This window comes from Sceloporus undulatus, chromosome 2, assembly GCF_019175285.1.
Source record: "Sceloporus undulatus isolate JIND9_A2432 ecotype Alabama chromosome 2, SceUnd_v1.1, whole genome shotgun sequence".
Lineage (NCBI taxonomy): Eukaryota > Metazoa > Chordata > Lepidosauria > Squamata > Phrynosomatidae > Sceloporus > Sceloporus undulatus.
Genome location: NC_056523.1, coordinates 142504568 through 142531873, shown reverse-complemented (window position 1 = coordinate 142531873; position 27306 = coordinate 142504568). Strand labels below are relative to the sequence as shown.

The 27306-nt window shown below is 42.4% G+C and overlaps 1 protein-coding gene across 1 annotated transcript; it reads right to left on the bottom strand.

The window, feature by feature from the left end:
• Positions 1-797: 797 nt before the first annotated feature.
• Positions 798-9818, bottom strand: WFIKKN2 (WAP, follistatin/kazal, immunoglobulin, kunitz and netrin domain containing 2). Its single transcript, XM_042454775.1, has 2 exons — positions 9264-9818; positions 798-3048 (listed from the first exon to the last, which is right to left on the bottom strand). Exons 1-2 carry the CDS (start codon positions 9465-9467, stop codon positions 1528-1530), a joined length of 1725 nt encoding a protein of 574 aa, XP_042310709.1. The 5' UTR covers positions 9468-9818; the 3' UTR covers positions 798-1527.
• Positions 9819-27306: the final 17488 nt, after the last annotated feature.

The window sequence follows — 27306 nt, the reverse complement described above, 5'->3', positions numbered from 1 at the left end:
ACCACAGTTTTCTAGTCAAAAGCAGTACATAATTGAGCATTTACTTTCAGATGCTGCATTTAAGTGTGAAAAATCGGAATGAGTTCAGATAGAGTAATGGATAACTGTAAGTAAAGGTTGACAGAACTGAGTACTTTAGCTTGGAGAAGAGAAGACTGAAGGTGAACATGGTAGCACTTGTTAAATACCTAGAAGGGAGGGAGGCAAAAAATTGTTCTCTGCTGCCTCAGAGTGCAAGACTAGAACTAGGAAGGTTAAGTTTACAAGACTATTGGTTTCACGTGATAAACTTCTTAGAAACAATAGCAGTTTGACAATTTACTTGGCAAATGGGTGGGTTCCCCCTTGCTTATGGGCTTCAGTCCAAAGTTGCTGGACACCCATCTGTTGGATAAGCTGTAGCTCTAGATTTTCTGCACTGAGTGAGTTGGTCTAAATGGCCAAAGGGACTCTGTCTAACATCATTATTATTGTTGTTATTTTCTGTGGCTTGAAACCCATGAAAATAATGATGTAACGCCTGGTGAAAAGTGAGATAATGTTGTATGGCAATTCCACAATCAATGCATATGGGGAAGTACCCACAAAGTGGATATGAAGAACAGTATTCCTGCTTTTACTGGTGTGCTCAGGATGCCTGGCCTATTCCTCTTCCTAACTTGTGTTTAGGTGTGGGAGGCCCTGTATAGTTTGCAAAATGTGTGTTCAGTTGCTTGTGCAGTACTATAGTAAAGTTGGTCTTTGAAATACAAAAACAGGTGGCAGATTATGCCCAGCTCATAAAGGGACTTTCAGTATTAGACTTGATGCCTTTATTTTTTGTGAATCAGGATGTGCAATGTGACAGGTAGTGTTTGGTTTTGCTCCTGTGCTTATTGTCTGACAGAATGCATTAGGGACATGCTGTAATTTGACTTCAATGTGAATTTGTTTTGACTTGTAAAATCCACAAAAATCTGCTAGGCACACATCTGTTAAAAGAGATACTTTCAGGGGAAAGCCTCTATTTCTGATAACAACAGATTCTGTGATGGAGTGGTTTAACTGGCATAATTATCGTGAACATAGGTAATAATTTACATATTCTTCTCTTACAACCTACTTACGAATATTAGACATTTCAGCTGTTTTTCACAAATATCTCTATACTCCAAATGAGAGCAATTACCATTAGAACAACAGTGTATATGATTTAGCTCTAAACCAAACAGAATGCTATGAATTTGGTCTTTTATGAAGAAAGCTGCATTGGTATTATGTGATGATCACCAGATGGCATTTCTAAGCAAATAGAAGGATTGATATCTAAAGACTAATAGCTGTTTGCTGCTATTTTAAGTGCTTGCCAAAAAAGGCTTCTGCCTCATTACTACACACCATTAATGAGTTAATATATGGCTTCTGTGTAATAACGCACAGCATCTATCAGCAAACAAATTTGCTTTTCAATTTCTCTAGGCTAGCCTACCTTTTGTTAGCACTATATAATACACAGATCTGGAAAGCTGAAAAGATACAAGCAGGATATTAGTGCAGTCCTAAGAACTCTTTTAGTAGCTCACAGGTTTTCTTGTGGATGACCTCGCGAAGCTTCCGAACACGCCGGATGCTAGAGGCCCCCACAAAGCTGTCTGGCTGCAGAACAGCCATCCCATTGTGGACATCGCCCATTATTATGAGCTGACCGTCAGCTGCAGTTATGTTGGGGCACGGGCAGCTCCAGTTCATGTTCAAAAGAGTAATTTCTAGGGGTTCCTTGCCCAAAAATTTGAGTCCCATTTTCTCATCCTTTAGAATCTCCTCCACAGTCACCAGTGCATGCCCTGAGTCTTGGTCCTCCGTCAATTCAGTCACACGACCAAGGATAACAAAATCACTTTTGCAGAAGCTGGTCACCAGTTTTTGACGTGGTCTGCAAGCCTTGCAAGCTTTGCAGTGCATGTTCCTAGGGAAAGGGCACATCTCTTCACAGGCCTCTCTGCTCTCAAAGTTATTTTCATTGCCTCCACAGCCTCCGTAAATGAAAGACTGGCATTGTTTCATCAAACTGTTGTACGCCCACCGGGGCTCATAGGCTTTGCAGTGACCTTGGAGGGCTGGCAGATTGCAGACATTGACAGGGCCATTCATGCAAGTTAACATGCAATTTTCATAGGTCTCAAAGTGATTCAAATTGCTGTTACAGTTTCCATAGATGAAAGTGAAGCAGTTGTTTTTCTTTGCATCATAATACCACCGGGTCTGCTCCTCCCCACAGTCTTCGCTGTCGGGCTGCTTGAGGCACTCATCAGTTGGAAAATGGGTTTTATTAAGAGTGGTTTCCATAGAGGTAGCCTCCCCTTTGAGGACTGAGAGTGGGAAATCTGCTCTCAGGATGCCACCCAGGTTTTTGGCAGTGCAGGTGTAAATGCCTGCATCTTGCAGTTGTGTGTTATAGATCACTAGTTGGGCAATGTTGGTGACGACAATGTTCCCACGGACATGATTGGGCCTCATAACAATTTTCTCATTTCTTTCAGTCTCCTTCTCCCAGGTGATTTCTGGTTTAGGTCGTCCGGTAACATCACAGAGAAAACTAACAGTATCTCCTATGTAGACAGATTGGTGGGCTGGGTTATTGACAAGTACAGGTGGAAGGATGTCAGTGATGGTTGTCTCTATATAGGCAGTAGTGGGGCGAGTGGTTGTCTCTGGTGAGATGGGGCTGGTGTTTGGCCAGGTAAGATGATAGCGACAAGTCACGACATTGAGAGTAATGCCTTTGGTGCATGCTTCTGCATCCATGTAACACTTATTGTAATAAGTGAGCCCATCTGATGCACATGTAAAACTTGGCTCTTTTTCACATCTGTCTTTGCATTTGCAAACAGGCTGCCCATCCCAGATATCACACTCGGAACCTTGCTGGATGCACATAAAGCGATCACATGTAGCCTCTTTGGGCATCCCAACAGGTCCCTTTTTCCCCCTAACATCCATGTATCGGGCTGCCACACAACTCCGTGTTCCACAGACATTAGGGCAGCACTTCTCAGAAGTCTCACATTCCTAAGGAAGTAGAAAACAATAATTAAGCAAGCACAGATCCACTGCATTTTTGAATAAAGTGACTGTAGGCCATACATCAGGCATGCTGAAGACTCATTGAGTTCTGCCTTGTAAACAGAAGGTGACCAAGGTAGGGGTTTTCTTGTGGGCCAGGACTGTGTGCATCTTACCTCACTTTTTTCCCAGAACTGGAGAGGAGATATAGAAAATCTTGATACATCACCTAGAAATTCTGACCAATACAATTTGATACAGGTATGCATAATCTAAATGCCAAAAAGAAACCACTACTGGCCCCCTTATCAGTTCCTTAATACTTTCATTTATTCCATCCATCCATCCATCCATCCATCTTTATGTTGTCCAAAGTGCTTTTATGGCTGCATCTCTGAGTAGAAAATAATGAAACTGTATTCTATGGTGTAGCTGATATGCAACTGATAAGAATCTAAAGCTCTAAAGCTACGTTTCTAGGGAGCAGGTTCCATTTATGATGGGATGTACATCTGAGTAAACATGCACAGCACTATACAGTTCAGTTTCTTTTGCATAAAATGTGCATATTAGGAGAATCAGCTGATGATCTCAACCAAGAACTGGATGGGGGTGGGTGCTTGCTGCATTCCTATTGGTTTTTCTGGACCTTTCAGTGAATTCCAGTCCTCTGTATGTGTGCCTGCCTTCATGTTGCCTGTCACTTATGGTGACCCCATGAATTCCAGGCAGTTTTGTTAGTCAAGAAATACACTGTAGTGGTTTACCATTGTCCTCCTCTGAAATATAGCCTGCAGCACCTGGTATTCCTTGGCAGCCCCCCTTCCAAGTATGAACAAAGCCTGACCCTTCTTAGCTTCTGAGATCAGACAGGACTGGGTGACTTCAGGATATTTAGGCTCCCAACTTTCAGAGCTACCAGCCATGATATTGTTTCAAAAGGTGTTGCTAGGTTGGGGATGGCAGAAATGTTTTGTGTTGCTTTTAGTCATACCTGGGTATGTCTTTCAAGAAGCTGATATTGCCGGGGTGGGGGGAGGATATTTCTGACTCCCTCTTGAGTGTTGACTCTTAGAATACCACAAGATCCCATTGTACCCCCTATCTATATGATCTATATCTACATCCAGATAAGCTATCTTTGGTGTTTAACATTTATATGAAACAGGAGGTTGAAGTTATCTTCCACAGGCGTCAGTCATTGTATTTAATGGGACATGAGCATCCATGGATTTTGGTATCCAAGGGAAGTCCTGAAACCAGTGGGTACCCAGGGCTCGCTGTACTGCACTGTAGGGAAGGGTGAACACTTAATTTGTATTTTTTTTTATATAGATGAGTGTTTCAAAGTTCATAAATTTCTTCATAAATTTGGTGGAAAGAACTTGAGATTTTAAAAAGCTGAATGTGGGGAAAAATAGAACTGACAGGGGTTATTCAGATGGTGAGAATAATCCCAGTATAATGTGTATTGAATCTTTGTTGTTCACATGCATTTCAAATGCACCTGAGTAAAATTTGTGAAAGGCTGCCAAAAAACCCACTTAACCTGGGATAATCGATCTCAGGTTTTTTTTCTGAGTTTTCCTAAAATATTCACATTGTTGGATGTACAAATAACTGATACGAATAGACCCAGGATAAAACTCTGTATGCCTTGAACATGTTTCAAATACACCCACATCATCGACTCCATCTTTATTCGAGTGCCGATACATGTGGGCAACAGAGCTCGCAGAGATGCATATAGATGCGGTAAAAAAAAATGTAAATGACCAAACCTGAATGTGTGAGTAAGATTATTCAGATACTTGTCCTGAAAAAAGTCTAAATAACCCATCAGTCACCCATCCAGGCAAAAGGCTTCAGAGTGCTTAGCACTTTAAAGTCTGAATTTAAATCCATGTGTATTGAGCCATGTTAGTGGTGTTGAAGTAGGACTGTTATCTCTCATCTCTATTAGGCATATAATCTTTAAGAGCTATGTGGCAGGTAGTTACAACTGGTTTTAGCTGTACCTGCTAATCTGCACCAATGCAGGCAAATAAGATGTTTGTTCAGTTCATTTTTGATAAGAACTCATAAACATTTGCACAGTTCTTCACAAATATGACAGAAATAACTTGCTATTAAAAGGCAAAATTAACAGACTGCATTACAGTTGTCCCTCCGGATTTGCTGACTTTCCATTCGCGGTTTTGAATTTCTGTAGATGGGAAGCCAGGAGGGACAAAATTGCGTGCACAGCCATTAAAAACAATGGGGCTCCAATATGTGTGGTTCTTCTGATTTGCGCTGGGGGGAGGGTTCAGAATGGATCCCTTGCAAATCGGAAGGGACAATTGTATATTTCTCATTTTCATGAGATGTTAGATGTTAATAAAGCATCAGAAACCCTTAATTCAGTGGCAGGAGAACCTTTAGTCCTCCTGATATTGTTCAGTGATAGTGCCCATCATCATTGACTATTAGCCATAGCTGCTGGAGTTGGTAGCATTTGGAGCCCAAAAGTATCTTTGGAGTGGAGCAGGAGCTAATCCTGTTTAACTCCAGTTTAGGAATAGGACAGACTAAATGTGAGCTTAAAAAGCTGAGACTTTGTCCAGACAATACAAATGTTTTGGGTTACTAGGAAAGCTGACTTGGGAATGAGTGTCTAGCCTGCTGTTGGTAGGCTAGCATTCCCTCTGTAAGATGAGGAATGCCACCTGAAAGTATTCTTGGAGCCAGATTTGCTGCAAGGTGTTTTTGTTTTGTTTTGTTTTGTTTTTGTGAATATGTCCAGAAGTGCTTTTACACAACTATGGGGTCATTCCCACTACAATTTAAAGCAAATCGCAAATTGGGTTATATGACCTTCGTTCCCATTGGGAATCGATTTCAATCCTTATTTGATAGAATTCTGTTGTGATAAAGTGGAGCAAAAGGAAAAAAACAGGGATTTCCGATAGCACAATTTTGGTAGTTCTTTTTGGAAGACTCGATGCTAACACGTGTCCAATAAATGGGAACACCAGATCAGAATCAATTCATTCTGTCGGGAGGGGCAAATGGCAGAGGGCTGCTGTCTTCTTCTTTTTTTTTTTAAATAAAACTAATAAAAATCAATAGATTGGTCAAGCAACTACTTGCCAAGGCAAGTAGTTCCTTGACCAATCTATCAATTTGTCGATCAGTTTTATTTTTTTTTTTCAAAAAAAAAAAAAAAAAAAGAGGGCGCGGTCAGCCCCCCCCCGGGGCTTCTGACCTTGCCTCTGTGCCTGCCAGCCTTGTCTCTCTCCCCTTGCTGACCCTGCTGGACTTGGCTTCCCCCCCGCCGGCCTCCACGCTGTCTCCACCAGCCTTGGCTCTACCCCCGCCAGCTTTGGCTCTCTGCCCCTGGCTTGTGCTCCATCATCAGCTCCCTCCATCCCCGGTTTGAAGCCGGTAATGGAGCACAAGCTGGGGGCAGAGAGAGCCAAGGCCAGTGGGCATAGCGAGGAGGCCGGCGTGGAGAAAGCCAAGGCCAGCGTGGACAGCAAGGAGGCTTCAGCGCAAATGGGGATGAAAAAATAAAAACCGATTCAACTGGCATAAAAAAGATCCCCTTTATAGTGAAAACGAAGAATCTTTTGAAATCGGGTACAGATACGGAGCGGAGCCGAATCACAACCCACGTTATTCTGCCAGTGAGAATGACCCCTTTGTGGCTAGTGGAAAAGATAGACAACACATGCTTAGATATCACACACATTTTGTTCACATGTGGGTTGCAGCGCTGCAGCACACTCAACAAGGAATGTGTCTGGACATTACAACTGGTATAAAGTACTGCTGCTGGGGTGTAACACAGAATACCATTTACCTGTTATTGGTTTTCTTGGACTAGCTCCCAATCTGTTTATAAGGTGCTTGTCACCTTGAGAACCTTGTCACTTTGAGAGCTTGACCCTGTGGTATCTAAATGAATGTTTTCACCCTGACTGACTTCTGAGATCTTCAGAGGAGGTTCTGCTTCATGTCCCACACTGCCTGAAGTTAGTTTTGTGGGGACATGGAGACAGGTCTTTCACTTGGATTGTAAAAACTAGCTCATGCTAATTTGTGGTGTTTATACCTATGAGGCTGTGAGTTATGGATAATTGCTATTTTTGTTACTGAGCCTAATAGTTTGTGTGTTGGACTCTGGAGACCAGGGTTTGATTCCTGGCTTGGCCATGAAACCCACTGGGTGAGCTTGAGCAAATCACATTCTCTCAGCCTCAAGTGAAGGCAATGACAAATCCTCTCTGAAAAAATCTTGCCAAGAAAATCCCTGATAGGGTTGCCTTAGGTTTGCCAAGTCAGAAATGACTTGAAGGCAAATAACAACATTTTTGTTATTATTGGGTTATTTAAAATTTGTTTTGTTTTGCTTTGTTTTTAAAATATCATGGAGAAATCTCAGGGACAAAATGCAAGTATAGAAATGTCTACAAAAAAATAAATACTTTAATAAAAATATATCTCAGATGAAAGTCTTTTAGGAAGATTATGTCACCCTCATATGATACCAGTGTTTTCTTTTGGAACAGAAATACCAGTATTTAAGATACTGCAGATAACAGTAGCTGGTACTATATAAAAAAAGTTTGGCCTAGGTTATCATGGGCAATTCACCCAGTATGCATATTTTGCCAGCAGAAAGTTTGATGCATCTATGGGTTCTGGCTCTGGCATTTCTAGGTAGGAGTGCACAGGGAAAATACCTCCGTTTTTGCGGGGGATCTATTCCAAACCCCCCCCCCCCCCCGAGAAAATGGAAACTTGCATGTATTCAAGCCCCAAAGGCTTAAATGGCTATGCGGTCCTGTGTGCACACCATGGGCATACGCACTATTTTAGCCAATGGGACTTGCCCCTCCATAAATAATCGAGACCGTGGACTTCCAGTCCGTAAAAATGGAGGGGTGACTGTACTTTGCTAGATGTCCTGGAAAGCCACTGATTTCACTGGGTCACAGATTACCACAGTACTGTATCAGTAGAAGCTTGTCATCTGAATGCCAAAAAAGTTTTTACTCTGTTGGTACTATGTTAACTGTTCACTGCATCCTGCAAGGATTTCTTTTGCCAGGTGGCATTGGAGGATGTCGGTGCACTCAGTGATGATGACAGGCAGCTTTTATTATTCTGCCCAGATATGTGATAGGTTTGCCTTAGGATCACCATAACTCAGAAATGACTTGAACGCACACAACAATAACAATATCAGATGTAAAGAACACAAATGAACCCTGGGATGCCATGATGAGCTGGATGAGCCAGCCACCAAATAAGTAGACTCTTAGCATGCCAGGCAAAGTTCATTTTGATATGGAAGCATCGTTCAAGACAGCTCTGGCCAATCTGTCAATTTCACCAAAGCATTTTCTTCTTAAAATGACTTAAAAACAGGTGCAGCTGGGCCATGGCAAGGCTAGGAAGGGAAGACAATATTTAGCCCAGCCTCTGGAAACCCATGTGGGTTGGGTAAAATGTTTCAAAGTTCTTCTGGGGTTCAACAGAGGCAAGAGATCTTGAAATGTAGCTGTTGAGGCAAGTTAGTTGTGGGAGGACCATTAATATAGCAGCTCAGCAAATGAGGATTGCTGGGGCGGGGGAGTGAAGAGGAAGTTCTGTAGCAACACATGTGAAATCCAGTGTTAACTGAACTCGGCACAGATTGGCTTTCAATGCCCAGCAATGTTCATCCTGTGGCTATACTTGTCAAAAAATAAATATATATATAACCATGCTTTCTACTCTGTGCAGTAGCTCCCTGTGGCTGACTTTGCCAGATGCTGGAGCTGGTGAGGGCTAATTTCCACCTGCAGCCATGGCAAACATTTGTCCTGAAGGAGAGAGCTGCCAGTCCAGCTGTGCATGGGTAACTGGAGTCCACATCAGGGTTTAAAAACTTCCCTTCACTTACGTTTGCTAAATGCTGTCTGGATAAAAAAAAGGACTCATTTATCCACATGGGAGATGGGGAACCTGTGGGCTTCCAGAAGATGGACTCTAAATCCCATCAGTCCCATCCAGCCTGGCCAGTGGTGAAAGATCATGTGATCTGTAGCCCATTAGCACCTGGAGAACCACAGATTCCTCAACGCTGAATTCAAAAGTATCCTTTGCTGTAGTAAGCAAAAAGTGGTCCAAGCAACCAGTTATCTATTCATAAAGGCAACAGAAAGAAGAGGAAACAAAAGTGCATCACTCACCAGGTCAGTGTCGCACTCTCTCCTGCAGGTGCTCTGGGCATCCACCCAGAGGTTGGGATTCATATCGTTTGGACATATCCCCGCATGAGAATACCGTATTGGAGGCAAGGCAGAACCTTTTAGAGGGAACTCGAGCAGCAATAGGATTTCCCCGGACAGTATCCATATCCATATCCATTGTGTCAAAAGTTTGAAAAAGGACATCTCCCAATGTTAAAAAAAAATTAAAATCAACAATTGGATCCTGGTGTGTGTGAGTCTGGATGTTACTGTATGCCTGATTTTTTTTAAAAAAAGAAGAAGCTAAAATAAAGGTGCCGTCCACACCTGCTTTCTCTAAGCTCTCCCGGACTTCTTTTTCACTTCTTGGCGTCGTGGTGCAGTCTGTTCTGGACCTTGTTGGATTAAAAGTCTTGGGAAATATCCCCCTTATTTTAAGCGAAAGGCTCTTCGTCCAAGTCAGAGTTGGTTGTATTTATACCCTGCCTCGCAACAACAAGTTGGAAAAAGTAAACTCTATTTCTGTGACAGGCACACGCTTCTTATGTCCTGGTGGCAGTCGTACAGATTTGTTAGAAGGGAAGGGGGAAAAAAAGAAGCTGGAAAGAGTTTTAAAGGCTGGAACTGCCACGGTGGGACCCCTGCATGTTTCTGAATGGAAGGAGGCCTTCTTAACCCCTTTAGACCTAAAGTACTTCCCTATGCTAAGAATGGCATTTACTTCTGAAAGAGGTCTTGTCTAAATAATATGAACCTACAGTCAGAAGGATTTCCCTATGCCAAAGAAATATATACAATCGTTTGTTTTAAAAGGAGCTGCTTAGTAGGATTGAAGCAATTAAAGCTTAGATATAACATTTTTGTTATTAAAAGAGGTGGGGGGAGAGAAATGTGGAGCAAGAGAAGGAATAACATGTTTCAGTTTAGGATCTGGGAGGCAATATGTCTTTACAAATTACCCCCCAAGTCCCTAGCCTGTTTTATTTATCTTTTTCCCCCCAAGTTTCTTTCTTTCTTTCTTTTTTGCTGCACTCCAGCCCCACCATGGGAAATTTTTAAAAATTCCTTCACAGTTCATGAACATGAGACCCCTATTGTACGACTTTTTGCTGACCTCTTTAAGGAAAAAAAAAAGTAGGAACAGTTTAACTCTATGGAAACCTGCATAAAGGAATGTACTGCATTTTTTGCATAGGGGTGGGGGAGAAAGGGGAAAACACAATCAACTTAAATCCCAGCCATCCTGATTATGACAGGATGGATATTGTAATGCCTCACCAAGAAGGGCACCCTCTTTCAAAAGGCCCAGTGAGAGAAGACACCACTGAAGGACTTGGGAAAGACTGGCTATAAGGGAATGAGAGGCAGAGACTGAGATTCTGCTCTACCTCAGTGCCAGCTGTGGAAAGTAGATGGTGGTTGGATCCAATGGCACACGTGCCCAGAAAGGCTTTTGACTTTGCTCAGCAGGCTCCATCAGAGTAAATCACAAAAAATTTCTCAAATCCTATTCCATCCCAAAAATGTGTGGGGTGGATTGGACTATAGCAACCAGAATCCTCCAGCCCACATAGTCAGTGGTCACGTTGCACAGGAAACGCTGATGGTTGTAGTCCAAACAGTAACTTTCCCCTCCATTGGCCCCACTGCTATTTCAAGAAGAGCTTGTCATGTGTTGCATCCCATCTAGCCACCCCTGTCTGGAAAGCAGCAGGAGCCTTTGGGCGCAGAGAAGAAGTAGCTGCAAAGTTCTTTGGATTTAGGTTTGCCTAATGGGTTTTGGGTCCCTTTTCACTTGCTGCCCCTCATTCCTGGAACTTTCTTCCCCCACGAACGTGGATCACCACTTCACTAACAACTTTTAAATCTGAGTTGAAGACCACCCTGTTCAGGGAAGCGTTCCCAGGCATTGTGTGAATATTTATCTGATTTATTAGATAGTGGATGTTGATGTTTTAATTGTTGCCTGTTTTTTAACTAATTCTATTCTATATTACTACCTACTTTTTATATGTATTTTGTAGATTGTACACCATTGGCAGGTTTTATATTTTTATTGACTTGATTATCTGTATGTACAGTGCTGTGTACATTTACAGCGCTATAGAAATAAACAACAACAATAATAATTTCTCATAATGATGGGATTGCAAGTGTTGACTGGACATCTAAAGCACCTTTGGTGGCCCTGTTTTGATCCAGTCTGGCTCTTTGTCTAGGGGGTTGAGGGTATTGCCTTACAGGATGAGTCTCTTCTAATGGGAACTGGAATCCTTGACATCTTTAGCTGTGCCTGAAGCAAGATAAGTGGGTTCTGCATTTTGGTTCCACTAGATGGATGGAAAGGTTGTAATTCCCACATCATTGGAACACTAAGGGTAATATTGACAGAAGCAAAGTGTGTTTCTCTTGCTTTATTCATCTTTGGCATTAGATCACTGGTGGCACTCCTGGACTGTTTTACATTTTTGGTAAGCTGGATACAGGCAGTGTTAAACTGTACACTGTTTTCTTGAGAAGACATTTGCAGAGGCAGCTGTGGACTATACTTCCAAGCACCATATTATGAGACAGCTTTACAACTATCTTACTCCAGTGTATAGTGTAGCTATAGTATCTTGGTCACAGAATAGTGCCAATGTTCTGCAGTTTCAGCCAATGTCACTTTAGAAATACAAAGCATATTGTGGCTGAAGGATTTCATGCCAGCGTCCATAGTTATTTTGTGGGTTTTTCGGGCTATGTGGCCATGTTCTAGAAGAGTTTATTCCTGACATTTTGCCTGCATTTGTGCTGGCATCTTCTGAGAATGCTGGCATGGAAGAAAGTTGGGTATATATATCCTGTGTGACCCTGTTTGAACACTGTGTTTGGTGGCCGCTATGTAGACTTGTCCAGAGCTGCATGGTATGCGGTATAAACTCCTGCGGCTGTGAGAGGGTCTCTCTTTCCTCACCAGTTTCCTATTCTCTCTGTGACTGCTTTTGATGTATGGTAAAAATACCTTCCCTTTGGGTGGTTGCTTGTCTGCCCTCTTCTGGTTTTTTTGGGGGGTCTGGCAGCCCTTCGGATGTCTGAGCTCCCTACCCAGGGTCACAGTATATATATACCCAACTATAATGCTAAAAAAACAAATAAATGGATCCTAGAGCAAACCAAGCTTCAACTCTCCCTAGAAGCCAAAATGACTAAACTGAGACTATCATACTTTGGGCACATCATGAGAAGACATGACTCACTAGAAAAAACTAAAATATCTGGCAAGGTTGAAGGTAATATGAAAAGAAGAAGACTGCATTCCAGATTGATGGAGTCAGTCAAAGAAACTACAGCCTTCAGTTTGTAAGACATGAAGAGGATGATTTGGAGGTCCCTCATTCATAGGGTGACCATAAATTGAAGTTGACTTGGCAGTGGTTAACTGCAATGTGTCTTCAAGTTGCCTGTCAACTTATGGTGACCCCATGAACTTCATAGGGCTTTCTAAGACAAGGAGTACTCAAGAGGTGATTTTGCCAATGTCTTCCACTGAAATATAGCCTACAGCTGTATGCATTGGTGTTCTCCCATCCAAGTACTAATCAGAGCTGACTCTGCTTAGCTTCCAAAATCAGACAGCATTTGGTGACTTTAGGGTATTCAGTCAGCTAGTCTATTCCAATACATAGCACTTGACCATCACTTGTGACACTCCAAATGTTATTGGACTACAATTCCCAGCCCCCCCTCCCACCACCACCACCACCATTGGTTATGCTCTGAAGGGTTGCTGCACTCCAGTAGTATCTGGAGATCTGGGGTTTCCTGCCATTATTATCTAGTGGCAGGAGGTGTAAAACCATGAAGTCCAGAAACTGAAATAAGGTAACTACCAGTGAGCACAGCTGCCACTAGCCTTACTTGGTGATCACTTCTTATACCATGAAGAATTGACAAAATATTTAGGATCTAGAAAAACAAGATGGAACCAGCTTACTTCATGTTCATCAGCTGCATTTGCTGATTCTTGCTGCTAGAGGCTCCCCCCCCCCAGGGACGTAGCCAGGATTTTAGGAAGGGGGGGGTCCAGACTAAGTGCCACCATTATAATGGGGCTTGGGCATGGCGGCGCAGCAGCACGCACCATTAATTTTTCTAATGGAGGGGGGGTCTGGACCCCAAGAACCCCCCCCCCGGCTACATCCCTGCCCCCCCCCACCGTTGTATGCTGTAAAATCTGACTATTTTTTGAACATGGGACAGTCTGAGTGCACTAATTATGTCATCTATGTTATGTACTGTGGAGATGGAATGCATGCCAAGGGGTCAGCTTTATTCAGTACATGTCTGCTACACAGAAAGCATTTCCATGTAGCAACAGCATGAACTCCACACTTGCAACATGCATAAATTCTTGGTAGCCACAATTAGCACCTGATTTCCAGTGTGGGGCACCTTACCCTCTAAATACCAGGTCAGAGGTTGGAAACCTGGCACCTCTCCCTTAAAAGCAAGCCAGTGGTCCAGGATTAGATTAAGGAGTAAGCACATTACATTGTAGGGACTTCAGAACCAGTATGTTTGCCAGGCCATTTGTGTACATGTTTCTGGGCTTTCATTGTAGCACACATATTGTAAAGTTTAATTTATGACTGTTGGGTAGAATCCATCTTTGTGTGCAGGGGTGGGTATTTGGACTGTTGTAAACAAGTCATGTATCAACGCAGGGGCTGCTGCTGCTGCTGCTTCAGTTATCTCCAGTCAGCGATCAGAGTTGAGGTGGAATTTAAATTCATTGTAACTTAAAATACTGTGCATAGACCCGAGCTGTACTATGCATGTCAGAAAGCCAGTGTGTGGTACTCTACTTTGCATGCAGGAATGGTGTTGCATTGGAGCCTATACCTGAGTTGAGATGCATGGAGCTGAGCCATGCCTTTTAGGCACAGTGAGAAAATTTCAAAACTGATAAAAAAATTAAAGTTAGCAGGCCCACCCACCTTGCTTTGCCCCACCTGACTCTGTCGCCACACACTTAGCCAAATAAACCCTCTCAGATCCTTCCCATATTTGATCCTTGTGTCAAATAAAGTTTTGTCACCCTGCCTGAATTTCATATTCTAAGAGCTTTGTGAGATCATTATCTGCTCAATCTTCTTCTGGTGTCTCTTAAAGAACTGATCACTTTGAAATAGATCAGGCAGTCTGAGTCAAGTGTATATGTTTTAATGGGCCTTCACATTGACTCTGACTTATGGTAATGCTATCCAAGGGTCTTGTTTGCAAGTTTTATTCAGAGGAGGTTTGCCATTGCCATCCTGTAATGTTGAGAGAACATGTCTTACCCAAGGGAACTCAACACTCAAACTGCTACATCATGCTGGCTCTAAGTCAACTTAAATGACTCCTGACTCTTAGCATAAATAAGAGAAGGATTTGGTCCAAGTCTAATAACATTGCCTAGTGTCCCTTTTTTAATGACCCTTTTCTAGAGGCCATAGTAGACAATGCCTTCAGCAAGAAGAGCAGAAATTTTAAACTAAATCATGATCTGTCCATGTCCAATCCTGCAGCAATGTGAAGCAAGCTGATTTTCTATGACAGAATCCAGGCCAGGACTTCCAGAAGCATCTCCTCCCTAGCACTCCTCACCATTGGCTATGCTGGCCAGGGCTTCTGAAAACTGCAATTCAACAACATCTGGAAGGTTGCATACATGTCCCTGTGATCTAAGAGAATACAGAAGGGCAGGAATGTATGTCTGAATGGTACAACTATGAAGCTTATGGCACACATTTTCCTCCCCCACCCCCACCCCATTATGGGAACGGGAAAGGGACGCTTGGGGCTATGTGCAACTGAGAAAAAACGGATTTTATTGCACAGCAAATCATCCTCAAAATGGCCCTATTCCATCCTGTGGGGCTAAGCCGTCCCCATTCAGTGCTGAGGTGCATCATTTTAAAATTAATGATAATAATAAAATTTATTTCTGTACCGCTTTTCTGCAGTGATCAAAGCGGTGTACATAGTAAAATTATTAAAACAACATAAAATTAAAACCACATTACATTAATTACAATATACAATTAAAATCCAATTCATAGGTGTATGTAAGTGAGAGGGAGAAAGGGGATCGAACATAACTTCAGTGTACTTGGGGGAATGCTTGGTTAAAGAGAAAGGTTTTAAGTCTCTTTTTAAACAGTTCAAGGGAGGTAATGAGACGGAGCTCCTCGGGAAGACTATTCCAATGCTTGGGGGCCATTACTGAAAAGGCCCTCTGAGAAGTAGTAATATATCTCGAAGTAGGGACTTCGAGCAAGTTCTTCCTGGTTGTTCTGAGAGAGCGGGGCGGATTATATGTGGAGATGCGGTCCTTCAAGTAACTCGGGCCCAAGCCATGTAGGGCTTTATAGGTAATTACCAACACCTTGTATTGTGCTCGGAAGCAAATAGGCAGCCAGTGAAGATCTTTTAAGATTGGTGTTGTGTGGTCAAACTTGGAACGACCGGTGACCAATCTGGCAGCCATGTTTTGTACTAATTGAAGCTTCCGAGTTTGGTACAAGGGTTGCCCCATGTAGAGTGCATTACAGAAATCCAATCGAGAGGTTACCAGAGCATGTACCACTGTTTCAAGGTCCCTTTGGCCCAGGTAAGGTTACAGTTGGCGTATCAACCAAAGTTGATAACAAGTGCTTCTGACCGTCGCATCAACTTGGGATGACAATTGCAGGAACGAGTCCAGAAGCACTCCCAAACTGCAAATTGAGTCCTTCAGGGGAAGTGTGACCCCCTTCAGGACAGGTGAACAAATTTCCTTCCCTGGGCCTGGGGAACCTATCACTAGTACTTCTGTTTTTTCTGGATTCAAGCTGAGTTTGTTTTTCCTCATCCAGCCCATTACTGACTCTAAGCAGGCATTTAGAGGAGAGACACCATCCTTAGACACTGCAGCAGTCGGCGACACAGAGAAACATATCTGGGTGTCATCAGCGTACTGATAACACTGCGCCCCGTGTCTCCGGATGATCTCTCCCAGCGGTTTCATGTAAATGTTAAATAGCATGGGGGACAGAATAGCTCCCTGAGGGACACCGGATGTCAGTTCCCTCTTAGAGGAGCAAATGTCCCCCAGCTGCACCATCTGGAATCTGCCCGAGAGGTAGGAACGGAACCACTGGAGCACAGTGCCCCCGATACCCAACTCCCTCAGGCGTTCCAGAAGGATACCATGGTCATGGTCATGGTCGTTGAGGGAGAGAGCAGGCTGGCCCAGCGTCATCAGGGGCTGGCCTGAAGACAGAGTGCCCTCCCTCCATAACTGTCATCTTTCGGCCGTTGAGGGAGAGAGCAGGCCGGCCCAGCGTCATCAGGGGCTGGCCTGAAGACAGAGTGCCCTCCCTCCATAACTGTCATCTTTCGGCCGTTGAGGGAGAGAGCAGGCCGGCCCAGCGTCATCAGGGGCTGGCCTGAAGATACAGTGTATCTTAATTGTAGATTTTTCTTGTACTGTTATATAATTTTCTTGTACACTGCTATGATCTATTTGGAATAGCGGTTTATAAATAAAACATATTATTATTATTATTAATGGTATCGAAAGCCGCTGAGATGTCCAAGAGCACTAACAAGGACACACTTCCCCTGTCAATGCCCAGACGGAGATCATCAACTAAGGCGACCATGGCGGTTTCAACTCCATAGCCTGCCCTGAAACCAGTTTGAAATGGGTCCAGATAATCTGTTTCATCCAAGACTGCTTGGAGCTGGAAGGCAACCGCTCTCTCGATCACCTTACCCAATAATGGCAGCAATGACACTGGCCTGTAATTATTTCTTATCAGGGGGTCTAGGGAGGGTTTTTTTTAGCAGTGGTCTGACTATTGCCAATTTCAGACTCAATGGAAACTGCCCCTCCCTGAAGGATGTGTTAATTATGCGGTGTAGCATAGATGTTACCGCAATACCACCCTGGGCCGTCAGCCATGAGGGACAGGGATCGAGAGAGCATGTCGTCGTCCTAACACTTCCGACCAGAAAATTTGACATGCACAGCCCCAAGCGTCCCAGTCCCATAACGGGGGGGGGGGGGAATGGGGGATGTGTGCGATAAGCATCTATAACATTTCCAGGAACTAGCCCTAGCATATGTGGGTTTGGAGTGGAAAGCTCTATTTGGAACTCGGCCACAGGTGTGTATGTGTGCCTTTGCGTTGCCTGTCAACTTATGGTCCTTCCATAGATCTCATAGGGTTTTCTTAGGCAAGGAATACTCAGAGGTGTTTCTTTTTCCAGTTCCTTCCTTTGAATATAGTGTATAGTACGCAGATGGTGGGGGGAAAGGTAAGTTACAATAATTTTTGTAAGCCTTGCATTTTCCTTCAGCTGCTTTCTTCTGGCACCAGAGTGTTCCATGTTGCTTCCCATATAAAGAATACATTTTGTTCCTCTCCTTGTTTCTTTCTGATAGACTTGGGATGATTGGGGGGGGGGGGCTTGTACTCATCTGTGTTTCAAAAATGTAAAGTAGACTTATAAGCAGTCATGAAAACAGTATCAGTTTTCTAGTCTTTGACAACTGTGGATGCTTCAGACCTTTATATGTTACATTTCACGAAGCACAGGCATTTGGGTTTGGGTTGTTTTTTATTTTGTTTTGTTTTGTTTTTAATTAAAGCAGAAATAGGTAGGCCAGTGTGGGGTATTGTCTCCTTCACTTAGGATCTCTGAGTGCAGGAAAGAGAAGTGGTGCCCCTGATGGGGAGGCTGTAAGTTATAGTGTTTCCTCTGTCTCATCTCCCGTGGAGTACAGAAACAAACATGCCAGAACAGGAGACCATGAGTAGCAGTATAACGGTGGGAAATCCTTTAGATCATGGATGTGGAAGATCCACCACCACCACCCGTATTTCTTTGTCGCACAACTCCCACCAGCCTCATTCAACACAGACAACAGTGATGGATGATAGGAAATGTAGTCCAAAATATCTGGGGGACTCTCCTGCTTCCTACCCCTAGCTTTTTAAATTAATGAAAAATTGTCTGTAGGAATTCACTTCAAGAATCAAATTGTTCAATTCTATAAAAAAATCTGAAGTGAAATCCACAAGGAGACTTGCATGTAGACTGAGCTTTTGTAATGAGTTTCTTATATACACTATTTTAAAACAACAACAACAACCCATCAAGCATACATGCATCAACTTATTTCTAACAGTTTCAGACTATTTACTTGTTTCTTCTATTTCTTTTTGAATACTGAGAAGCAAAAAGAACTTGGGGGCAAAAACAGACACTTGTATCACCAAATGTTGATCTCTTATGAATCATGGCTGTTGAGTCATTTTTGTGAGTCACAAAGAAGCCTTGGGACTGGCTTAAGACTCCTATGAATTTAAAAAAGAAATAGCACTTTTACTGTTTGCCATTTAATTGTTTTCCATCTGGCTTTACATGTAGACAATAATACCAAATTGCCAGGAGGCAGTATTTCTGTAGTACTCTCCTTCACCATCCTCCCAATACCAAAGCTGCTTAAAAAAACCTCAAGCTAGCAGAAGATGGGGAAGAAAAGGTGGCTGGGCAGGTGTAAAAAACTGTAAAATTGAGTTTTGCTAACTGAGGTGTGCCTGTATGTCAATGTCAGTGAAAAGTCAGATCAGTTAAATTTTGGGTGACCAAGAGCCCTGCTTTCTCAAGATTCTGAATTGTGTAGCGACAGCCTCAAATGTGTAGAGTTTCACATATGTAGATTCTATGAATGTTGGAAATGGAGCCCATGGAGGATGCAGAAAAGAGATAATGTGCAAAACATATTGTATATATGATTGCCTAACAAATACTGTACAACTGCTTTAGATTAAATGTCGACCACACAAAAGTGAGTTTGTGTAAGTCCATGTTTTTAACAGAGTAGACCTCAGATCTGTATGTCCATGTACACATGCACATCCATGCACATTCATATATACTAGGGGGCTCTGCTCTCAGTGCCTCTGCAAATCTCAGGGCTTTGCCGTGTGCTCCTACCAAAAATTGTTCCCAGGCTCTCTGCCTCCTGCTTGGGATGCACTACACTACCTACCCAGTAGTGTATAAACTTATATGCTAACATTACTCTTGTTGTGTGCCTTCCAGTTGATTTTGGCTCATGATAACCCTGCCATGGGGTTTTCCTGGCAAGATTTCTTCAGATGAGGTTTGTCTTTGCTTTCATCTGAATGAGAGTGAGTGGCTCAAGACAAGATCATTTAGTGGGTTTCCATGTCTGAGTGGGGATTTGAACCCTTGTCTACCATTGTCCTACCACAATATGTAAACCACTACAGCATACTAGTTCATGCATGCTAACGTTGTACTAAGATTATATTGAGAGAAATGGAGCTAGACAAACAGAGGCTGGCAGCTTTTAATGAACAGGATTTTCCTATTCTTGAAAAGCTGCCAAAGAATGGATATGGGCTGCCTACTGCCCTGGCTCCCGGCCATGTGATAAGATCTGTTCCAGATGGTTACAACCTGCATCTATCCCAGTGCAGATTTTCTGTGTGATAAACTCCAGTTATCATTCATTACCTTCCAGTAGGTTCAGTATGGAACAAAGTAACTGCATCCTGGTGTGGGACATGGTTATGGGTGGAGGGTTTCTTTGAACTCAAGGACCAAATTCATTTTCTTAAAGGTCTCAGAGCCCACATTCCAATGGTGGGTTGGGTCAGTGGCAAAACAGTGGAAGAGATGTGGTATAGTTAACAGGCAACATAGTTGTACTTTGCACAGTTTGTGATCGTAATTGTGACATTCTCTGTCTTCCACCCCACTTTTCCAAACTTTGAATTTAATGCATGTACTTGAAAAGGAAATATCTTATTTAGATGTTTACAAGCAGACATTATGCAATGTGTTAGAGTGCTTTCTTCTTTCAGAAGGATTACAAACCTGTAAAATGCATGTAGAAAAACATTTTTCCAATCCAAATATTTTATTCATTAGTTTTTGGCACAGATATCTACAACATCCTGTGAAGGCTATATTTAAAAAAAAAACAACTCAGTATGACACATTCCCAGGCAGTACTTAAAATTCTTACAATTTCGTTAACAACAAAGTCGCATGTATTGGTGTTTCAGTTGACTAAACAAAGATGCTTTATAGCATAAAACTGATTCCAAGAGGAATTGTGGTAGAATGAGACTGGTGCATTATACTGTGGCATTAGAAACAAGAATATCATCATTGCATCTGTTACAGTAGGGCCCAGTGTTGACCTGCTGAAACTGAAGCCTTGCTATAGAGTGAGATATTGTACAAACACAGAGGTGGGTTAAAGGGGAGAACTAAGAAACAGCTGTTCATGTTCTGCATGAAGAGACTAGTGAGGATTTGGGAGCTGAATTTGTTTACACTAAATTAACTTTTTTTTAAAAGCCAACAACTTGGAAATAGTCCTCAAGTCTATGAAGAATTTGAAAGTGTCTGAGTGGTATGCACTGATGATTTAGAAATTAAAGATCAGTTAAATCTCTGAGTGACGCATCAATTCTGTGGTGCCTCACTTCCTCCTTTTCATACCTCCCTAGTCCTTTCCAAAATAGTTTGCATTCTCTCATGATAAATATTGCAAAAATAATTTTTCTGTTTATTTGCACATTTTTCTGCTTCGCACATTTTCGTGCAAATATTCTGTGTTGGAGGAATTTTTAGTGGCTTATGGAATCTATTGATTAGAGCAGCAGGAACAATTTCACATGATATGTGTGTGTCTGTTGTTGTTAACAGCCCTTGAGTTGACCTTGACTCATGGCGACCCTGTGGATGAGACATCTCCAAGACCCTCAGTGCTCAATCTTTCTGCTCAGGTCCTACAGACCCAGACCCATGTCCTCCCTGATTGAGTCTAACCATCTGGCATGTGGTCTTCCTCTCTTTCTACTGTCTCCCACTTTTCCTAACATCATTCACTTTTCTAATGATTCATTTTTCTTCATGATCTGGCCAAAGTACAACAGCCTCAATTTAGTCATCCTGTCTTCCAGGGATAATTTGCGATTGATCTGTTCTAGAACCCATTTGTTTGTCTTCTCAGCTGTCTGTGGTATCTGCAGAACTCTTCTACAGCACCACATCTCAGATAAGTTGATTTTCTTTCTATAGGCTTTTTTCACTATCCAGGTCTCACATCCATAAATGGTGATGGAGAATATATTGGCTTGGACTAGTCTCACTTTAGTGGTCAGAGTTATGTCTTTACACTTTATGATCCAGATGAGGGTGGTCAAAATGGTGAAAGGTCTGGATATCATGCCCTATGAGGAGTGATTAGGAGTGACTTAGGGCCAGAAAGTTAAGAGATGACATGATAGCCATGTTTAAATATCTGAAGGGATGTCATACTGAGGATGGAGCAAGCTTATTTTCTACTGCGCCAGAGATTAGGAGACACTACAGAGTGGCACTTTGTGCTGGCCTGACTGCATGCTAGGGGTGAAGAAGGGCTGAGCATTCACATGCTTCAAACCCTTCTTCCTCTGCCGGGATGCCATCTTGGCACACACCTGTTTACACAGGGCGCACCATGATGACATCCCTTATGCACAGTGCCCAAACAGCATTACACACAAGAGGCATCATAACACCGTGCCGCAGCGGTTATGGCATCCTTTCTATGGTGCAAAAAGAAGCTCCTTTGGGGGGCTTCTTTTTGCTCCTTGCGCAGGCTGCAGTGTCTGGTTGTTTCAGCCTGTTTCTGGGGCTGAAAGGGGCAGTGTTGAGCCACCCGTCTGTCAAGCCGCTACAACACAAAGCAATGGATTCATGCTACAGGAAAAGAGATTCCACCTAACCATTAGGAAGAACTTGCTGATGGTAAGAGCTGTTTGACAATAAAGCATGCTGCTTCAGAGAGTGGTGGAGCTTCCCTCTTTGGAGGTTTTTACACAGAGGCTGGATCTGTCGGGAGCTCTTTGGTTGTGTTTTCCTGCAGAGGGTGTGACAGGATGGCCCTTGTGGTCTTTTCCAACTCTAGGGACTTTATCACATGGGGTTAAAACGGCAGGTTACCTTTCTTGAATTCAGTGCTAACTGAACGCAGCTGGGTCCTATAACACAGGAATCACCACCGGATTGCTGCCTGGTCCATCCTGGATGCAGCCTGGGTTGTTATTCTGCAGCCATTTTTAGAAGTCTTTTTCAACACGGAAGCTTCTGACTTCTAAAAATGGCCACAGAAGCGGTTTAGACAATCCAGGCTGCATCTAGGACAGATCCGGGTGGCGACTCGGTGGCGATTTCTGTGTAATAGGACCTGGCTGCCTGCCGAAATAGCACTGAATTTGAGAAAGCCGACTTGCTGTTTTAACCCCATACGATGGGGTCCTAGGAGCCTATGATTTTATCCAGTTCTTTCAAAGCTGCCCAGTAAAATCCTAGTCCTATTCTGATTTCTTGGTTGCAGTCTTCATTCTGATCAATATTTGAACCAAAGTATGGAAACTCCTTAGCTATTTCAATTTTCTCATTGTCTAGGGTGAATTCTTGTAGATCTTCTACTATCATTATTTTTGCTTATTTTTTAATGTTCAGCATTAATACAACCTTTATACTTTCCTCCTTGACCATCTTCAGTAATTGTTCCAGGTCTTTGTTTCTGCTGGTAGTATTGTGTCATCTGTGTATCTTAGGTTGTTAATGTTTCTTCCTCCTATCTTCACTCCTCCTGCTCTGAATTTTAAGCCTGATCTGTGTAAGATACTTTCTGAATACAGGTTATGTATATGCCTTCAAATTGCCTGTCGACCTATGGCAACCCCATGCATTTCATAGGGTTTTCTTTGGCATAGAATATTCAGAGGTGGTTTTGCCAGTTCCTTTCTCTGAAAGATAGCCTACAGAGCCTGGTATTCATTGGCAGTCTCTCATCCAAGTGCATTCTTTATGTGATACCAACTGATGTTATCTACCCTTCTGTCCATGTTTCACATCATGTAATCCTGCTAATAGTATTTTTTTTTAATTTGTCAGCTTGCTTTTACAGTTATTGACTAAGAACCATGATTGCCTTTTATTCTCTTCCTCACATAGCATGTGATAAATTCAGAATAACTATTGGCTAATAATGCCCCCAGTCCTTAGGTTGGGAAGTTATTTGATCTCAAAATTCTCTAGCCTAGCTTGAGGGGAGAAGGAATTTGCACCTGTTCCTGCTGCCTAACACTAGGGTGATATATATCTATGACATCATGGAGGTCCCTGGCATGAGGACAGAGGTAGGCAAGGTCACACCCGCACCTTCTCCATCTCTCAGTGGAAAGCTATGTGTGAATGAATCCTAAACAAATAGTCTATCAGGCTGCTGGCATGCCAGCCAAGTGCTGCAGTTTGCCTCTTACATATTAGTGATGTTTTCCTTAAATATAAATAGCTTGGCAGGTTTTCAGTTGATTAACATACAGGATCCAGGCAAGACATAGCTTTTGCAGCATCAGCTGGAACTACCTTGTGGGATGTAAACCTTATAAATTATGATGAGCAATTATTTTTCACTTTGATGAAGGAGTGAGCAACTGTGGTCCTTCAGATATTGGACCATGACCAGTGATGCAATCCATCAAAGTTTGGAGGGCCATAGTCTTCCTAAAAGTATGCCCTTAAATCCTCTGCCCTTAAATCCATGTCAAGGGTCGCATTTCTCAAGGGATGCCCATTCTTAGTTTAAATTTCCCTTTGACTACTCACATATTGTGGGAGAGGTCTCTTGTTGTACCATTTTTGTTGTCATCTTCTGTTTCTCTGCATTTATTGTTATAATAGCTGTCATTTTCCCTGCACACAAGTCGTTGAAGACTTACATTACTTTTGCTTTTCATCTGTCTTTAACTGCTTGAAATGTTTCATCTATTATCCCTTGAGGTGTCTCTTTCTTTTTGGTTCCCAATGCCTCCCAATGCCCTGGCTTCATTTATTTATTCACTGAATGATTGATTGATTTTATTTTATTTATATGCCATCTTTCTGCCAGAGTGGGACCCAAGGTGGTTTACATATAAAAGTGATTAAACACTTAACAATGCAGTTTAAAACAATTAAAATCATTACATTTAAACAATATGAAATTACATTTAAAAATACAAATATTGACAAAATAAACAAATAGCACAAAACTCCAATAAGAAGCCTACTTGAGCATGATTAAATATTAAAAGCCTGCTTGAACAAAAACATATTTGCCTGCAGGTGAAAGGAAAAAAGGGAGGGGGGCAGCCTAGCCTTCCTCAGAAGGGTGTTCCAGAGGATAGGAGCAACCACCAAGTAGGCTCTCTCTCATGCATGGGAGCCTGTGATGGTGGTGGGACTGAGAGAAAGCCTTCTCGTGATGATCTTAAAGCCATGGCAGGTTCGTATGGGGAGATACGATCTTTCAGATAGTCTGGACCCAAGCGTTACTGGGATTTATAGGTCATGACCAGCACTTTGATTTGTGTCGAACCGGTAGCCAGTAAAGCTGTTTTAACAAGGGGGTTATATGCTTCCTATAACTAGCCTCAAACAGCATGGTGCATGCAGCATTTTGAACCTGTTGAAGTTGCTGAACAGTTTCCAAAGAGAGCCTCATGTAGAGTGCATTATAGTACAGTGGACCTTTACCTTACATGGGCCCCAATGAATATAATGAATATAACTTGGGCACGGCAGCACGCACACCATTCATTGTATTGCCATGCAGCTTCAATGTAAGCTGAAAGCCGTATATAGTGTGCGTGCGTATGGTGCGGGCACACTGTAGTCTGAATGGGATGTAATCAAGGCATGTGTCACTGTAGCCCAATCTGGTATGTCAAGGAACAGGTGAGGCTTCAGTCCACAGTCCTTCTGGCATTTGGACAGTTAGGCTTAATAGTACAAACTTAGGTTTTACAATATGTTTAAATTCTACAGTGATGTTCTTCAGGTTGTATTTTAGCACAATGATTGACTCAGTGTTCTTTATTCTTAATGTAATATTTGATATTAGCAGTTCATGGGCTGTGCCACAATCTGTTCCTGATCTTGTTTTTGCAGAAAGAAGGAAGAAAGAATGGAGCATCCCCATCTTCTGCTTCTGATTATGTAGTCTATTTGATTTCTGTATTGGTTATCAGGTGTACAGTCACATTGTTGGTTGCTTGAAGAATGTGTTTGCAATGAAAAAACCATTGGCTTCACAAAATTCAGTCAGTTATTCTCCTGCTTGAATTCTTGATCCTAGGCAAAATTCTCCTTCAGTGTTTGGTTCTGTTCTGTTTTCTGCTTTCATGTTCCAATTACTTATGATTACCAACCTGTCCTGTTTTGGTACATGATTAATTTTTTCCTGAACTCCAGCACACCGTCTTTTGATTTCTCCCTCTTTTGCCTCTGCAGCTGAAGCATAAACTTGGGTTATTGGTATACTGTGGGACATTCCCTGAAGCACTGTTGATATTATTCAGTCAGGCATTGCATTACGGTGCGCCTGCATCATACGCAGGTGTGCTATACGCGGCTTCCAGCATACATTGGGAGCGGCACCGGAAAGGCTTCTGTGTCTTGGAAGAAACAATGAGGCATGCCCCATTGTTTCTAATGGGGCTTAACTTTACACAGTATTTCCCTTACGCGGTGGGGTCCGGAACAGATCCCTGTGTAAGGGAAGGGCCAACTGTATATCCCTTGTCGACTTTTTGCTACATCTCTCCTCACTATTAATACCACCCCATTTCTTCTTAGATTTTCATTTTCTGAGTAAAACACTCTGTAATTATCTGACTCATAATATCCCATTCCTATTCATATTGCAATGTTTATATGTCCCTTTGCTTTTTTTACACGGTCTAGCTTTCCTTGATTCTTACTTCTCACATAACATGATGTGCAGTTTTGGTCTTTCCATTCACCTCCTTTAACCTTGAAAACAAAATTAAGGTAATCAATATTAACACATTGGTTCTGATCTCTGACAGGAGTGATATTTGAAAGAAGAATGTTTAGCCTTGTACTTGAAATTCTACTTTTCATGTGATGTAAACAAAAACCCTCCATGTGAACAATTTCTGGACTGAATACCCAGAAAAGATTTTCCACAGACCAACTACTTCCATTTTGGCCAATGTGAGAATGAATAGGAAAAATGTTGTACAGAGAAGGTGTTGTTAATCCTTCTGATTTACTGAAAGAAGTGCTAAGCTAACAGATCATTTACTCTCACTTAGGCAGCAAAATCCCTTGGGCTAACCTTGTGTTACAGAGACACCTTTCAGACAAATTGGGGAGGACAAATACAATGGGGGAGAGGGATTACTGCAGTAGGCATTATTCACGATCCTTATATATTCAGTAAGCTATGTGAGCAGAATCCATGCACATACAAGTGTACACATTTGTGGTCTGAATGCATAATTGGGAACCCTATAACAAGCAAAGCTCCTCTTGTGAGTAGACTCGGTGCCTATGGATGACCATATGTAAGGTCTGTTCACTCAGCATACTAATCAAGCATGGGTTGGGACAGGGCCTATTTGTGGACTATCACCATCTACCCCCACAGCCCTGATGCTCCCACCATTGGTGAATTCACTTTCCACAGTGTGACTGTCTGAAAAGAGCTAAATAGAAAGTAGAAAGTAGAAAATAGAAAGTAGACTGCTGCAGCAGTGGATGAAAGAAGTCTGGAAGCAAGGATGAGGAGAAGCAGCAGCAACTACCACCACCAGGACATGGAACAGCATCAAGGGGAAATGTTGTTGGAGAAACAAAGATTCTCACTAATAGGTAATAGATCAAGAAAAAGGGAAAAAAGTTCCTTTACGATGTTCATTCTGCTGGACTGGCAAGTACATCAGCGTGACAACACTTATCATATGATGCCTTCTTCTTGTCATAACTTTGTTAAGTCCCTTCATCTCCCCCCCCCCCACACACATACTATTTGTTATAATTTTATTAAACTTATTCTTCAGCCTTAGAGCCAAGTCTCAGAAAGCATGAAGGACATGTCTTGATCCCTTATTTCCCAACAAGGAAACCAATAGTGCAACTTTGCAAG

Excerpts from the sequence above, each read along its gene's own strand:
- WFIKKN2 (XM_042454775.1), bottom strand. The coding sequence starts at position 9,467 with ATGTCCTTTTTCAAACTTTTGACACAATGGATATGGATATGGATACTG. Across the intron at positions 3,049-9,263 it reads GAGAGTGCGACACTGACCTG|GAATGTGAGACTTCTGAGAA; the intron begins GTGAGTGATGCA and ends CTACTTCCTTAG.